We start from the raw sequence: 16,782 nt of genomic DNA, 5'->3' as shown, positions 1-16,782 counted from the left end.
AGATGAACTCCAAGCTTTATTGATTTTCTGTTTTTACTTTAGGAGCAGTCATTGCTGCAACCACCCACTCTGCAGTTACTCAATGGCATGGGGCCCCTGGGTCGAAGAGCTTCCGATGGTGGTGCCAATATCCAACTACATGCTCAGCTCCTGAAAAGGCCCCGGGGGCCATCACCTCTCGTTACTAGTCCAGTGAGTCGTCTAATGAATAATAATGATTATTATTATTAGGTTTCAAATTGGTGTACTTCGCATATAAAGTGAATGCACATTATTATTGACCTGGAAACTGTCTCCCTGCTCTAGCACCCAATTCCTGCTGTTGCTCCGGTGGATGAAGAGGGATCAGACGGAGAGCCAGATCAAGAAGCGGTGCAAAGGTAACCTACCGTGACAGCTTTTGGTTGTGAGATATGTTGTACAGGGAGCTGCAGTCAAAACTGGATAGTGTGAGTGGCATGTTACCTTGACAGTCGGTGACTGTTGCAGGGTCTGTTAATGCTGGAAACTTGGTCAAGGTAAAGCCCTCTTAACTAGTCCTCTTTGTACAGCAGTTATTGTATCTTTTGCTGGTGGCCTGGGTTGCTTGGAGTGTGTGCCTCTAGGTTGCTTTGCTTCTTCCCTCGGGTGTTGGCCACTCTGCTGTGGCGCTCACCTTATTTCTGCTCCTTTAACCATCGCGCAAGTCCCTTTCTCTATGGCTCTCAACTCAATCGGCCAAAGATTGCAGCCAAACCACCACTTTCTGATTCCGATGTCAGTATATGCAAAACTATATTCTTCTCCCCCCTTTCTCATCCAGCTTTGCTAACGCTAAGCTTGCAAAGCCTGTAAAATAAAAATCGCTTGTTTTTTTTTTAAATTGTGGTATACAGTGCTCATAAGCTCTAAAATCATTTTTTTGGTTTCTTTTTTTTTTTTGTACAGTTAGGCAAGTTTTTATGTTAGCCCCTTTTGGTAGTGGTGGGAATGCGTGGGCCTTCCCCTTCTCTCAAGTAGAAAAAAAGGGCAGGTGAGCTGACCAGCACTGCTTCCTGTCTCCCACCCTCACCCCCCCATCTCCCCCCTCCCTGCGGCCCAGGTACCTGGCGAACCGCTGCAAGCGGCACACGACGCACGCACTCATGAGCACATCGCATGGCGATCCCTTGGCAGAGCCCCAGCGGTCACAGGGCCCCCGCCAGAGGGTGGGCTGGGGCTGGGCCCCTGACACACACACCCGGTGAGGGGATGCACCCACTCTGTGCCATATTACGCACAAACTGACTCAAACTTGCAGACTCTGTCATCTCTGTAGTACAGAACAGCATATTCATCACTGATCACACGCATTGTTGAAAATGACCGCTCCTTCTTCGTTGAATAGGGAAATGTTTTTTCTTTAGTGGTGGTGGTGTTAGATGTGTGTCGTGAAGAAGTGATGTATTGCCAGCGCAATAGTGCAGTTCCCTCCATCTGAAACCTTTGTTATAGATTGTATGTACTTTTTTTTGTTTTGTTCATTACGTGTCTTCTCAGGTTTACAGTGTAATTTTGGTGTTTTGGTCCGGTTGCTTTACAATTGACACATTCTATTGTTTTCTTGATCTTGTTAGTCAAAAGTTGATGCTTTGAGCTACTACGGATGCAGGTTGGCTTTTTGTGGACACCAAGAAGCTGTTTTTGTTGTACTGCATTTTCCGGACTATAAGCCGCTACTTTTTTCCTAGATTTTGAACCATGCAGCTAATACAAAGGTGCGGCTTCTTTGTGGATTTTTCCTTCACTGGTAGGGGCACTCTATAGTTAAGAAAATACGCTAAAAAAATATTTTTTTTCCTCTTGGGTCTGTTCGGTTTTAATTTGCAAAGTTGTTGCCATGTTAAAAGGCCCTGTTCATGTACCTTTTTTGTGCATTCACAGAACAAAATGATTCTGTACATGCAGTAAACAACAATTTTTTTTCCAACAAAGAAAACTGCGGCTTATAGTCTGGTGGGGCTTGTGTATCTTTTTTTTCCCAAAAGGAGTTGCTGCAGTTTATATACAGGTGCGTCTTATAGTCTGGAATATACGGTGTTGTTAACCAAGTAATTATCACACATCTGCTTCATGACACCACAACAGTTTCCTTTCAGAAGCAATACTGACGTGGCATACTATTGAACACTCTCACAAATATTAACTATTGTCTGATCAAATTGTCAGTACATGCTTTTGCAGTCCTTTACAAAAGTGTTGGAGCGGCAAAGTCAATTCCTTTTTTTTGTTATATACTGAAGACATTTAGGTTTCAGATTAAAAGAATAATATTGTTAATATGAGGCATGTTCAGAAGTGCAGCTCTTACTTTTAAGTGCGCAAATGTATTGTAATAGACATAAAATTCATTTAAAGTGAAGAACACTTAATATTTGTTGTCTTAACCCTTACTTGCAATAACTGCATGAAGCCTGCGACCCATCGACTTAAGCAGATTGTTGCATTCTTCATTTGAAATCCTTTTTCCAGGCCTGTACTGCATCCTCTTTCAGTACCTGTTTGTTTCAGGCAGGATTCCTTTTCGTATCCTCTTCAGGAAGTGAAATACATGCGCTATTGGGTTATGGTCAGGTGATTGATTTGGCCAGTCTAAGACAATGTTGTTGATCCCTCTGATCAAGTCCTTGGTTTTTTTGGCAGTATGTTTTGGGTTGTTCGGTTTTTGTATGATGATGCTTCTCTGGATTAATTTGGATGCATTTTTATGTAAATTGCCCGACAATTTGCTTTTGTCGACTTCATTCTGCTGCTACCATCATGAGTTATCTCAATAAAGACGAGTGAGCACATTTTTGAAGCAGTCTTGCAAGACCAAGTCATGACATGACCGCCACCCCCATTTCATAGATGAGCTTGCGTGTTTTGGATCACGTGCAGATCCTTCCTTTCTCCACACTTTGGCCTTTCCATCACTTGAGGGAAAAAATCTCAATCTCATCAGTCTTTGTTCCAAATCTCTCGTGGCTCGTCTCTGTACTTCTTTGCAAAATGCAATCTGACCTTCACATTATTTTTGGTGTTGAGTGGTTTGCATCTTATGGTATGGCCCGTATATTTCTTTTGTCTTCGAACAGTGGTTTTTGATACATTCACTCCCGATCTGTGGAGTGTTATAGGTTGTTTCTTCAAAGCTGTCACAATGTTTCTGTCATGAACTGTTGTTGATACCATTGGCCGACCTATTTAATGTCTGCTGCTCAGTACACCAGTAGTTTCTTTCTTTTTCAGGAAATTCCAAATTGTTGTTTTGGCCTTGCCTAATGTTTGTGCAATAGCTCCAGTGCTCCCACAGATTTGAAATCTACTTGGGTGGGTGGGGCAATTATGTTTTGGGGGTTAATTTACGCTTCATATCATGCATTTTCAGAGTAAAAATTGTGACGTTGCTCAGTGACATCACAATTTTTTTTCACTTATTTTGTATTAAAATAAAAAAATTATATTAATAGATTAAGGCTGTCATTGGATCGTAAGAGGAAAAAACTGGATGGGGACAAAAAACAAACATCCTGAGCCTGAAAACGTATAACACCATTTTGTTTGAAATGTTAATTTAATCCACAATCCCAAAGCACAAAGTGCTTTGCAAGCATGAGGTACATAGAGTCTGGGGCTAGAATTTGAATGACCATCTAGCAGAACGGCTATCACAACCTCTTCATCAAACGTGACAAAAGTTATCATGAAAAGTATGGCGTGATCGATTTATCCTAAGTATGGTTTAAGTTAGCCTATTGAGACCGTTCAAACTTGGTATATAGTTGAGATTTTGCACTTATGACAGAACTTTGAATGGATACTCTGCGAGGCTGGCTCTTGCCTCTCTGTTGTCTTAAAAAAAAAAAAAAGTCATGTGATTGTCCGTTGACTTGAAAGGGTTTACTTAGAATAAATACAATTAATATCCTACAGACTCAAAACGGTGACGGACTTTGCAGTGCTGTGTGTGCCAACCAATCACAGCCTCCCTGCATTTGGCAGTTTTGGATTTTGAAGAGGTGCGTGGCAAAGTGGTGCTCGGCAAATTGGCACATCATACATGCACATGTTTGCTAAGTTCTGCAGATGTATAACCCATACTTGAGTGACGGCGGACTAACGTTTACATGCCGTAACGGTCTTGACCATTTTTTAAAAAAATATATTTTTATTAAATTCTCTTAAAAACTTCTTGGGCGGCCGTCTGTTTACTTGAGCAGACCGCCAAAATATTAACATGGTGTGGGAAACACTGAGCTCTGATCAATTTTTCCTCAGTTTCAAAATGTCTTGCTTTTCTCCCAAGACACTCGTATTCACGTTTGCTTCAGAGGATGCAGTTTTCACAGGTGAAACCCATAGCCATAAACAAGCACTGTCAAATATTTTAATCAATCAATCTAAAAGGCAACACCTGAGAGACTAAAACTCCCCCACATGTTTCAATACTTTTGCTCTCTTGAAAAGTAGGTGGCTTCAAACTAGAGTTGCTTCGTCCTGAGTTGTTTAACACGTCTAGACTCAAAAACTACTAAATAAAATCTGCAATTCTGAACTTTTATCTCATATTCATTTTTAATCTGAAACCCAAATGTCTTCAGTATGTAACAAAACAACAAAGAAATTAACCTTGCCAATACTTTTAGGTGGGACTGTATATCCTGAACTTTTAAGATATCACTGTTATACTAATCTGGCTAAACATGTTTTATGAATGATACCTAATCATATTTATTTTTCTCTTTGTGTACCTTGTCCTTGTCTGTGGCTGAAAATGTTCACGTCATTTATGTGTTGTGTTGTTCCTGTGTGGCTGGCTTCTCCGTGTGTGTCTCCTTTGTGTGCTTGTACGATTTGTTTTTGTTCTCTTTGGTCTGCTCCTCAGATCAAGCTATAAAGACTGTAACACACTTCATCTTCCTATGGAACGCTTCTCACCTGTCAGAAGGTTTTCTGACGGCGCTGCAACCATTCAAGCCTTCAAAACGCATCTAGAGAACAGTAGCCTCATTAAGCAACTCAAGCAGGTACATACTGCCGTTTTTGTTGTTTTATTTGAATTGGCAATTTAAAATTACTCATTGTCATTGTCTTATCTGCCTGGCAGAAATTGTGCTAAATTTGGAGAGCTCATTTAATAGAATGCTAAATTTTGGAAACGGAATCATGGATTCAGATTTTCTGAAGTGACCCTTCAGAGTACAATTATGTACGGATTTTTTTTCCTACTCCAGTATTCCTTCATATTAATTACAAAAGAAGCGCTTGAATTATGCACCTTTTCTATTGAGTAAATGTGATGATTCCGAATTATCTCATCCTTTTTACAGGAGTGTGAACAGCTCCAGAAAATGTATGCGGCCCAGCAGGATGAGCGATTCCTGGAGCACACCCAGCAACAGCATATCCTCTACCAGCAAGAGCAACAAATCCTCCACCAGCAAATCCAGGTCTGCATTTAATAGTCACATCCTTATGCAGAGTCATGGCTTTAGAGATAAGAATGGCATCTGTCTGAATGTCAGCATTTTATAGAACGTAGTCTGTAAATTCCCCTCCAACCAAAACCATTAAAGATACAAGTGCATTAAATTACTTTTTTTTTTTTTCACACTCACGACTGGAAAACTTACTTTCTCTTCCATCACAAAATCAAATTGCAAAATTATCCTCCACAGGGTCTGTCTTTAGGCCATGGAGAGAGTCATCCCAGTCACCTAACCCACCAGCTCCAGAGGTAAAGTATGCAGACAAGTACATTGTGGCTCTACTTTGCAAGCAGCGAGTAATGAACACGATACTGTGGAGCAGAGCTCTTTGATAGAAGTGTTGTATAATTGTTGTATCCATATTCACTCCATCTCTCTCTCTTGTCCTCCCTCAGGTTGCGTATCCAGCCATCTAGTCCTCCGCCAACACATCCAAGCAACCACCTCTTAAGACAGCCAAATCAGAGTTCTCCGCCTGGCTCTGCAGGCGTAATGCAAGGGCATGGTTCGTACCATCGTTTCTCAAGAATAACACTCCTCACCCATGCATTTTATGATCCTCAATTTTCTGCTATCTGCGCACAAAAATGTAAGAATTATCCATGTAGTTCCTTTTCCTGGGTTGAGACATTGTTTGAAGCCTCTTGAATGTTGCAAAAGCCAAGTAAAGGGGTCCTGGATTTTGCACCAATTGCCTCCGAAGAGGACCAAGTTTGAAAAAATGCGTTGGTTGGAAAAATACTTGCTTTGGAAAATACCCGTACTTCTTAACGTCAGGCAAGACATGTTTGTTTGTATTTACTGCAGTTTACTTGTTCATTGCCCCAAATCCACTCGTGATGACGTCATGATTCTTGGTGAGCAGTGAAAGTTATGTTATTGTGGCCTCTCTGTGATCAACAAGGATGTAAACCAAAAGTCCCTCTTTTGGGTACTCAAACTTTAGCTGATACCAGTTACTGACATCAAGGCGTCCTCTTGCGGCTGTTTTACTATCAAGAACTAAATTGTGTGCTTGGCTGATTTTTTTTTTTTCTCATCTGCTATTAAGATGCAATTTCTGTAAGTATATACACACTTTTCAACATCCAAGCTCTGTACAACACTACATTGGAATTGAAATGAAACATTCCTGATGTGCTTCAAATGCAGACTTTGATCTTTAATTTGAGAGTATTTACATCCAAATCAGCTAAATGGTGTCAGAATTACAACACTTTTCATTTGTGCCTCCACCTTTTCAAGGGACCAGAAGTAATTGGCACAGTAACATAACCATAAATATTTCACTGTTCAATAACTTGCAAATCCTATGCAATCAAGGACAGCCTGAAGTCTCAAACCCACGGAGATTGCCAGACGCTGACTTTCGACTAGCAATGATCTGCCTGGCCTCTGCTGCAGTTGTCTTGAGTTCCTGGTTGTTCTTGGGGCGTACAGGCACATTACTTATTTAACTCTTCTCTAAACCGCACCCAGGTTTTTATTTCAGAAATTAAAGCTCTCCTGACTCACTCTGTGCTACATCATCCAGCATACTCATACTTGGAGACTTCATTATGCATGTTGACTCCACCATTGGCGCTTTTGGAACTTTGACTGTCTAGCTCTAAAGCAGTGTGTTGAAATGTTGACACATTTATCAAAGCTCATATTCTAAACCTTGTAATTACAGATTCTACCACCACACGGCCGGTTTAGTCACGTCTGATCATAAGGCTGTCATCATGGAGCTTCCTACTACCGGTCGACGCTCCAATACTCAATGCCTTATTGAGTTCAGAAACCTGAAAAATAAATAAATAAATCCCTCATGTATGAGCACAGCTATCTGAAAACTCTTAGCCACTAGTGCTGCAAATCAATGAGAGTGGCCTGTATGAACTTTGCAATTCTGGCCTTCACGACATACACCTGAAAAAATTCAACTCTGTTCCATGTGAAATTTTATGATGTGATTTTTTTGCTTTCGCCATCCCTAGGTCCATCCGCAGTACCATATCAACATGGTTCTCCTTCACTGTACCAGGGCCAGAGTGGTAGCCCACCTCCTGCAGGACTTCCAAGAGTGTCTATACCAGCCAATCAGCAGTCGACATCTGTACACCCTTCTGTCCCATTGGCTCAGGGTGTACCTCAACAGCAGCAAGTGAGGTTTTTGATGGTTTAACAGCGTTATCTTACTGTCAAATTTGGACTTTGCGCTGCATCTTTCCCCATTTACGCTTGCAGCTTAAACAAAAATGGACACCATGTACAAGTATTCTTTCCGATCTCGAGAGTTTCAATTTCAGATTTAACGGTAAATGATTTCAAGCATTCTTTTTAGTATTCAGATCTGCTGTGCTTAAGCGTACTTTCTCGTCAAGCCGCTGCCGTTTTAAACCGTCCAACAACTGTCACTTCAGCCTAGACGCAGCAGTAACATAAAAATACATCCGTCATCCAACAAAACTGACTGCCTTTATTCTCTATGCTCTATGGAAACAATCAGAACTATGCAACATGTGTAATAGGTGCAGATTGAAATTGAGTGGTTATGGCTTACATATCTGTGTGCTCTGTAGACCCACATTTTATACTGCTAATTCTTTCGTTCTTTTTTTTTTTTTTTACTCAAATAGGCTTTTGATCATGTGTACTAATATTACAAAGTAACCAATGTCTGATTTATCCAGGTGACTATTCAGGTACAGGAAGTGGAATTAGGAGTTGGGCCACAGAGACAGGGTAGTTTTTTGTCAACACCCTGTGGACACAGAGTTCTCGGGAAGCAGCTGAGTGCAGACAACGCAGAATCGCACAGGTGACATGAATCTTGCTGTGCAATGACCATCAAAGGCCTACAATGCCAACGGACCCTCAGTGTTCTAATTCACGTGTCCTCAGCTCAGGCTTTAATGGTCTCATTCCATTTAACTTAACAGGACATCTGTTTTACATGTTTGCAACTGTTTTGTTTAATTTCAAATTAATCACGCTGTGACTTAGGGAAAACATTTTATATAGAAGTACAGGTCACAAGGACATTAGTTACCATCACTGACAAAAAAGTAAGTGGAAAAGCCTCTTGGACATTGATCAGATGACAACAACAGCGCTTGCGCCACCTCCATTTATTTGGTGAGTGGATGCTGTGGCAGCCCATATAGAAGTGTCAATAGTTTGAGTAGGGGATTTGTATTGTGTTCTGGACATTTACACACTGTTCTGCCTTCACTGAGAGAATGTGTAACCACACTTGCATAAATGCTCACCACAAATTTTCCAGAAGCACCCATATAATCTCTCAGTGAAGTCTTTTGAGTGTGGGCAAAGACCTGACGTATTTTGATAGCTTCCCGTGTTGAGTGATGTAGTGACCTGCTCCACATTCTTAAAGCAATCTAATTTTCGTGTGCGGACAACGGATATCTAGTTTCTAAATCTTTTCCCTTTGTTCTTTCCAGTCGTAGCCTTGGACGTTTCACATCAGCCTATGAACAGGCTCAGTTCAATCCCCACCTTTTTTCTGGGGAGGCAGCCACTCGAGGTGCCCCTGGAGTGCTGGCTTCCTATGGCCCTTACCTGCAGGGGGCCTCCCTCAACGTACCCTCACTGGAGGGTTACCAGAGTGGGGGGAATTACGGGACCCCATCAGCACTCCAGCAAGCGTTACTCTCTCCAACTCCACTGGACTACCGTCCCCCACAACAGCATGTTACACCGACTCTGCAGGGGCTCCTATCCCCCCGCCACTCTTTAACAGGCCATGCAGATCCTCGGTTACCACCACAGGACCTGGCTGCACTGCTGAAGAGGCAGAGCCCGCGATCATGCCCGGCGCCCCCAACACCACCCAGTAGTACAACACCGGAATACGGAGAGATGCTACTTCTACGCCAGCTGAGCCAGGGGGAGAGTTTGGAACCACAGCCGCCTCAAAGCTCCCCAGCAGGCAAACACTACCACCACCTTCTTCAGATCCGACCGCCCGAAGCTCAGCCACAACAGCAGCCTGACCAAGCACCTTGTCCAAGCTTGCCCCACTCGGAGAGCATGGAGGAAGATGAGGTACCATCTGGTTACCACCACACACATGAGGGCCTGCTGGCCAAAGCAGGAGAAGGTCATGAGCTTCTGGGTCCTCCTAGAGGCAGCACCCCTCCCTACAACTCCCCGACACACAGACGTGGCTATATTAGTCTGAGTCCTCCAGCAACTAGAGGTTGGTTGACCCTGCACTAAGTGGAATCTTTGCATAGATTTTCTCATGATTAAGACTATCGCAAGTTTACACACAATTTATTATAATTTTTTTTTAATCAGACTCTGAACATATAGAGTGCAGACAGACGGGGCAAGCCATGGAGGTGCCCGATCACAATGGCTTGGGCTATTCACGAGGTCAGCAAGGAGAGGCTTACAGGTCCAGAGGACAACTTCAGCGTCACCACACCATCCAGACCTGTGATGATGCATATGTGAGTAAATATGCCTTGCCATATAGGAAATACTGAATTGGAACTTTGAATTTTGAATTGCTATCCTGTGGAATATTAAAAATATCCCATGACCTCCCAAAGCTTCTCAAGATTTCCTTTCAGTATTGTTTCATTTCAAACAGAGTTTGATGTATGTAAACTTCTGTCCAGGACCAGACTGAGCCAATGTCTGGGATGAGTCTGTTGGCTGGGAAGGCACTAAGTTCTGCTCGCATGTCAGATATTCTCAGCCAGACGTCACTGTCAGAAAGCCAGCAGCTGCACCAGCGGGAGGAGTCAGGTCAGCAGTAAAAATACAATTAGGTAAAACATTGAGTTAAAAAACAATCCACATCAGCAATAAAATGTTTACATCAAGCAGTATGTGACGTTGACGGGGAGCTCCACGCGGCGGCCTGCTATCCCTCTTCCTGCACCACAGATATGCTTCTCAGCTATAAGCCTCCTGACCTGCAATACAGCATGGAGCAGGCTGGAGTCTAGCAATGGTACGTAATCCTTTCATCAGACCAGGTACAATCCAGATATTGTTTAACAAATGCAAAATGCACCTATTATGAGCGAGGACACTGTTTTGGAAATTCAAAGATGCACAGTTAAGAAAACCAACAAAATCTTGTTGTTGTTAAACTAGGCAATAATGTTTTATGAGTGAGGATTGAAAATTGCATAATATATTAAAAAAATAAAATACCAGTCCAGACTAGTCAGAGAATTCCAGTCGACCTTAAAAAAGAGCATTTTAAGTAAAACTGCACTAAGAGATAAAACGTCACAAAATACAAACTGCAAATCCCACTGCCGCTACAATCACTCAGCCAGTTAAAAGGTTTTCTGAAACAATTGTTGTATACAACTCATCGTGTTCTCATTAGTAGCATTCTTAAAACATGCGCAGATAAAAATCTAATGTGCAAAATGTTTGAACACTTGAATCTTAAGGAATTCAGAGAAGCATCTGAATTGCCTCACCGGAGAAGTTCTGATTGCATAAAGTATACATGTCCTGATCATTCATTCATCAAATCAAAACGGCATTATGAGATACTTTGCAGGGATGGACATTGTACAAAATTTTGCTGGTCCGTCGTTTGACATCCATCAGTGTCCTGGGTCTGTCATTCTTCAGTCCATCATTTTTTTTCAAGCGGAAATCCGTAATCGGTATATCAGTTTGTCAGTGAGTCTGTCAGAAGTCTGTTGATCATGCAATTTCAAGAAGTCTGGAAAGAAAATTACACAAAATAACGCTTAACCGGACCGTAACCGGGTATGAGAGGGGGTTTGGTTCATCACACATGGACACACGATCAGGAGTGGAAGGTAGTATCCGTGTGCCCATTTGACAACTACATCATTTGCAAATGTGGAGATCTTGCAGTTCCTTATGAACATACTTTGCGTGTCCATCTCCTACACTGATGCCAGCGATTTTGTTTACGTAGACCATATGTCTCTCCTGCGCTGAATTCAAAGGAAATGAGAGGAGCCGATTCCATTGGCTGCGAAGCAAGTCGGCTGTGGTCACTCCCACAATGGCTATGAAAATATCCAAACGAAAACTTCGGACATGCTCATTTAGACGACGCTTGCGCTGGACATGGACACAGAGCTCTAATTATCAGAATTGAATGAAAGGACACAATTTTCACAATAAGGACCGCAAACGTCTTGGCGTCCATACAGAATTTGTTTTCTCAAAGCTCTTGTACATGGATATATAAAATCCTAATAAGGTCTTGTTTGAAAGAGACAGTCGTGTCTTGTCTGACAGCAAGCTAACAAGCTTGTTTCTTTCTTCTTCTCTATAGGATGCGGTGTATCCCATGTACAGTGGTCTGTCAAGCATCCTGACTTGTGTTGACTTGAGTTGAGCTGCATCATGCCAAACCACCATCATCCATCTATCCATCGCTCACATCTGTTACTAGGGGGGGGGGTGTTGTCGACATAACATGACAGTCTAAGCACTCAACGTTCCAAAGGTCAAAGTGCCACCATCTCCTGCACAAATGTCCATTTGTTACCAGTGGATTCTTCTTTACCAAGAGTGTCTCACTCCACGCCAATCTGCTTTCACCCTTCATGCGCACATCGTTTTGTGCCTCAGTGGCCGCCGGAGCCGGTTTGACTACCAATGACACAAAGAAATTGACACACTGCTGCAACAGATCCAAAGTGTTCACATTGAGTATGTGATGATTCGTGCGCAAACGTGCTCAATGACAGGCGTGGAGAAGAAAGAACTCTTTAAACTGCACATCACCCCGCCCCCTGTACCTCTCCCAATTGCAGACTGCAGAGCTATTCAGACTGGACAAGAATCTCTGCAATGGTGTCTGGAGTCGGCCTCCGTTGCTCCGTCCAAAGACCGAGCTCAGTGTCATTTACACAGAGGACAAACCAGCTCATTTTTTTTATGTTGTTCCCGCTCTCAAACCCTCCCGCCCCCTTTTTTGGTTGTTTTTAAATATATTTTATTGTCAGATAGTAATGTCCATGTTAGACATAATGGTCAATATTGTTACTGTTGTTATCACGGTTTCCAGTCTAATGTTTATTAAGATGACATTATTATAGATAAAACAGATTTTTGTGGCAATGATGACAACAATTAAGAAAAAAATGGAATTCTGCACTTTGGAGTCACGCAACCTTCTCCCTTTTCCCCATTCATCATGTCATGCTACCTTATGGACTTCCCCAACTCCACTCAATCCTTATTTTTTCCCACCTGCTGTTACCTTCTTACTCATGTCTGTGACAATGTATTGCATTGTGGGTAGTTTTACCAGATTTTTGCTCCTTTCCTTGTACAGCGATACCATGTATAGAACGCTTTTGCAATTTCTGCATATTGTTTCTTTTGTCTGTAGATGTTGGGGAGGCGTTTATTATTATTTTTTTTAAATGATTTTTATTTTTCATGTTTTCCAAATGTTTACCTTTTTGCTTTATGAATCTTGAAATTTCCTGCCAAAAGAGGACGGAGAAGAGAGACAAGGCTCTTTCTATGTCTTAAAAGCGATTGTTCGTATTTGTTTTAATATTATATCGAGACACTTGAAAAAGAGGAGAGTAATAATTTTTTGTTGCTTTTAAAAGTATTTCTTTTGTTGATGTCATTCATATTGCTGTTGCGCCTGTTTTTTTTTTTTTTTAAGATAGTTTTGGCAGGCTTTACAGGGTCAGGTTATAGGCTTTGTCCGGGTTAGTTTGGGTGCTACAGACTTGATTCTCGGGGAAAAATAAGAAATAGAAATCTAAAGGGAGTAACTTGACATATCCAACAGATAGAAGTATAAAGACTGACAACACCTTGCTTTTTTTCCCTTCTCTTTCCACCCTTATAATCTGCTGTGGTCAGCCACTCTTTATTACTGTGTAGTACATCTTGCGCCTGCACAGTTGACAGTTTGAATGCGACTCTCGGGTCTATTTAAACTAAAAGGAAACATGGGAGATTGTCTGTAAAAGGGAATTTTAAATTGGGTGTGCACAGCAGGCAGATTTTAGGCATGGTGATTGTTGTCTGTTGGCAGGCTTCAGCACCGCCAGACGGAAATTAAACACAGGGGACCACAGCAGAACATTTTAAAGACAAACAAAAAAATCTCATCAATCTCTTATCCTTTGCGCCTGTTTGAGTGTCATATTTTCCCTTCTGAAATGCCAACTGAAAACTGGTGCCGTGAAAAGACCTTCAGATCTACTTGTAAATGTTTATCCTGGCCCAATTGCACAATGCCAGACTGCATGTTTGTCTTTAAAAACCGGCAGTTGGTGTCAAGCTGCGCTTGTGCTTTCCATTTGCACTCTTAACTTCCTACGAAGATTCTTTGAACATTTCCAAAAGTTTCAATTCCTCCAACTCGCCTTCATTCCTGGTGCCAGATCTGTGCTGCTGGCTGTTGCACCAAGCCAACACTGATGCGTAAGAGCACTGAGGAGGAGACGAGTGGGATAAAAGACATGCAAGTCAGATGTGAAATTAAATCTAGGGCTGGGGACCTCCAGGAAGACTCAATGCCATTGAATCGGAAAACACTGCACATGATTCAAGCAGAGTGGGGAAGAGCTGCTTCTCCCATCAGACTGATTCTACTTGTTTCTCCTTTTTTTTTTTTTGCCTCCTTGATGCCGCCCTCTAGTGTATGTATACTCTTCATCTCAGCCTTTTCTTCTCTGCAAGTCGGCTCTGCTCCACTCTATATTTTTCTTAGTTTTGTTTTCATTTTCGCCTTTGTTTATAATTTTCATTTCTGTTGAGTACAAAAAATACTAAAGTGCAACAATGTTTAAAAAGATTATCAACCAAACTAAGATAAAATATATATATAAATAAATACTTTAAAATGGCATGAACGTGTGTGTCTTTGTGCAGCTTTTTCTTTATAGTGCACTATTGTGTCCGATAAAGAAAGTAAGACATTTCTACAGGGAATTTGTGTCCTTGTAGTTCCTCCATTTACTTTGACCTCCCGGTAAGGGTCAACACAGATCGTGTCATAATCACACTGGTCAACAGCAAATTATGATGAGAGATTTGTATGTGTTCCCAAAGTTATTTTTGATGCTGATTTTCTACTTTTTCTCTGGCAGATCAGGTTTTCTCTTTTTTGTTGTTTTTAAGATTGACTTAAAATTGTTTATACAGACTTTACCATGTTTCGTAAATTCTTATAGAAATTTCATGAAGTTTCTGAAAAAAATCTGCTTTTTGCTGAACCTAACCCTTAATTCATAATTATTACTAAATATATTACATATGTGCATAGATATATGATGCTCGTGGTCTTTTCACTTGAACCGTTTTCTGTATATATTGCATTCCCATTGTGCGATATTTATGGTATTAAATAATGTCAAATTAGTAACGAGTCATAGGCTACGCCTTTAAAGGGACACTTCAATGACGTTAACATTGGCACTTTTATAATAGGTTTGGGTGTAAAAATTATATTGGTACTAAAATAATCCCCCCTAAAAGACTGCAGTGATTTAAGATTTTTTTTTGTGATGAGATTTGGACAAATTGGCACGCCGCCTTTTGGAGCATGCTTTTTTCCCATTTTCAGCGTTTACGTAACAGCAGGAGAGCAAGCGACGTAATGCTGCTTTGAATTGTTCGTTCTGTTGTCTAAAACGGTGACCGATCTCCACCAAAATCCAAAGGCACACTCCTGCTATTGTCCACTTCAACCTGTGAAAGTATAAAAGCGTTCTGCACAATAGTTTCGATTTATTGGGATCAAAATTGAGCTTATGTGATCACCTCCACAAAATCCAAAATGCCGTGCTGATCGATTCTCCACTTACACAGGCTGAAGCGGTCAAGAACAAGAATGTGCACATGAACCCCAACTAATTATATTTCGGACATTTACCTACACTAATCTTTTGTTAAGTATGAGGAGGCAGTCAGGCATCAATGTTTCATTTAATTTATTACGGTTTCCATCATCAGAATTAGATGCAAACACAATTCATAATGAGCAGAAAGTTAAAAGGTAAATCCCCATACCCAAGCCCAGTATTTTACATGATCATTTTATACGATAGGCGGCTTCAGCCAACATCCAAAATACAGACTGCATGGCTTGATTTCAAATACTCTTTCAGAAATATCTTAAATTGGATTTTGTTATTTGAATGATGAGTGTTGGCACAGCATTCCACGATATTCTCGCTCCATACATGAAAGTATTTTTACACATTTGTTTTCATCTTAGGTCAGGGAAGGCCAACTCTGGTCCTTGAGGGCCACTACCCTGCATATTTTAGATGTTCCCCTCCTCCAACAGACCCGATTCAAATGATCAGGATTGTTATCAGTCTTCTGCAGAGCTTGTTGTAGAGCAGCATGACTTTTGTTGTATGCATGTTCATCTGAAATGAAAGACAAATGTTTGTGTACTACAATTTAGTAATTGATATTTTCCTCATGAAATTAAACTATGAGGCAGAAAATCTACCTTCAACCAACAATCTTCAGGTGTCTTTACATATGTTGACTGATGTTATGATTTTTATGCATTGGGTAATATGATGTACCCTCATTTTAATCCTCAAATATTCTGTTAACATTTTCCCCATAGATTATTGAAAAAAATGAAAAAGGACTGAACCCACAGCCACTCTGACTGCAGTGCTCTGCATGCTGCTGCTTATGTCTGCTCAACTGCACTGCAGATACATTCCAGCCTGAAATAATGGAGCACCGAACAAGCGAGTGGCGTGCATTAGTGGTGACTTTAACAAGGGTGCTGATGTTCAAGAATGAAATAATAAAGGAAACGTTCTATTTCAATAAATCTCCACCTCTCTGCTTTGCACCCGACTCCCAGAGCAGTACCTCGTCTTCATCAGTGCTTTCATTCCTCCTCTTCCCCTTTATTCTCTCATCCTGTCAGTTGCTTGCATCCCTTCTCTCTCCCTCCCACTCTCGCCTCCTCTTTGTGTCGACGGTGTAACTGCCTGAGTCAGCTAGCTTTACCAGTGAGTGAATGCAGCTACTGGAGGTGTCATATCCTGCAGAGAAACGTGTGTGCGTCTGTGTATGTGTGACCATGAGTGGACACAGATGGGAGGGCGACTGAGTCAGAGAGGCTGCCTTCCTCTCATCGCCATCCTTCGCTCCTCTGCTGCCATGGAGCTCCGGCAGACTGAATCACAGCAGAGTCTGCAGAAAGGGCTGAGGTAACACCGTGTGTGCGTGTGATGAAGGATTCAGATTGAAATGTATGAAGCACAAACATCTGAAGTAACATGCATGCAGTCTTGTATAGATCTGTGGGCCTTTGCAGCAA

The 16,782-nt window shown here is 41.5% G+C and overlaps 2 protein-coding genes across 4 annotated transcripts in view; both read left to right on the top strand.

The window, feature by feature from the left end:
• Positions 1-14,332, top strand: part of sik3 (SIK family kinase 3) — a 28,142-nt gene extending 13,810 nt beyond the window's left edge. The window contains exons 13-26 of one of the 2 annotated variants that reach the window (XM_088300291.1): positions 43-192; positions 307-380; positions 1,082-1,222; positions 4,886-5,027; positions 5,331-5,450; positions 5,679-5,737; positions 5,885-5,994; positions 7,472-7,638; positions 8,168-8,295; positions 8,939-9,696; positions 9,798-9,952; positions 10,124-10,253; positions 10,335-10,461; positions 11,785-14,332. In XM_088300291.1, the coding sequence (XP_088156417.1) occupies positions 43-192; positions 307-380; positions 1,082-1,222; positions 4,886-5,027; positions 5,331-5,450; positions 5,679-5,737; positions 5,885-5,994; positions 7,472-7,638; positions 8,168-8,295; positions 8,939-9,696; positions 9,798-9,952; positions 10,124-10,253; positions 10,335-10,456 (2,256 nt within the window). In that variant the 3' untranslated portion in view covers positions 10,457-10,461; positions 11,785-14,332. The remainder of the gene's footprint in view (positions 1-42; positions 193-306; positions 381-1,081; positions 1,223-4,885; positions 5,028-5,330; positions 5,451-5,678; positions 5,738-5,884; positions 5,995-7,471; positions 7,639-8,167; positions 8,296-8,938; positions 9,697-9,797; positions 9,953-10,123; positions 10,254-10,334; positions 10,462-11,784) is intronic. The other variant, XM_088300292.1, reaches the window with a different exon arrangement.
• Positions 14,333-16,381: 2,049 nt separating this feature from the next.
• Positions 16,382-16,782, top strand: part of tmem25 (transmembrane protein 25) — a 7,954-nt gene continuing 7,553 nt past the window's right edge. For both annotated transcript variants that reach the window (XM_088301469.1, XM_088301468.1), the window contains exon 1: positions 16,382-16,672. The gene's annotated coding sequence lies outside the window, so the exon portion shown is untranslated. The remainder of the gene's footprint in view (positions 16,673-16,782) is intronic.

This window comes from Idiotropiscis lumnitzeri, chromosome 7 (genome assembly GCF_059441095.1).
Source record: "Idiotropiscis lumnitzeri isolate Australia: NSW breed Sydney's pygmy pipehorse chromosome 7, RoL_Ilum_1.0, whole genome shotgun sequence".
Taxonomy (NCBI): Eukaryota; Metazoa; Chordata; class Actinopteri; order Syngnathiformes; family Syngnathidae; genus Idiotropiscis; species Idiotropiscis lumnitzeri.
Note: the sequence above shows the minus strand (reverse complement) of the source record. Positions and strands in the feature narration are given on the sequence as shown.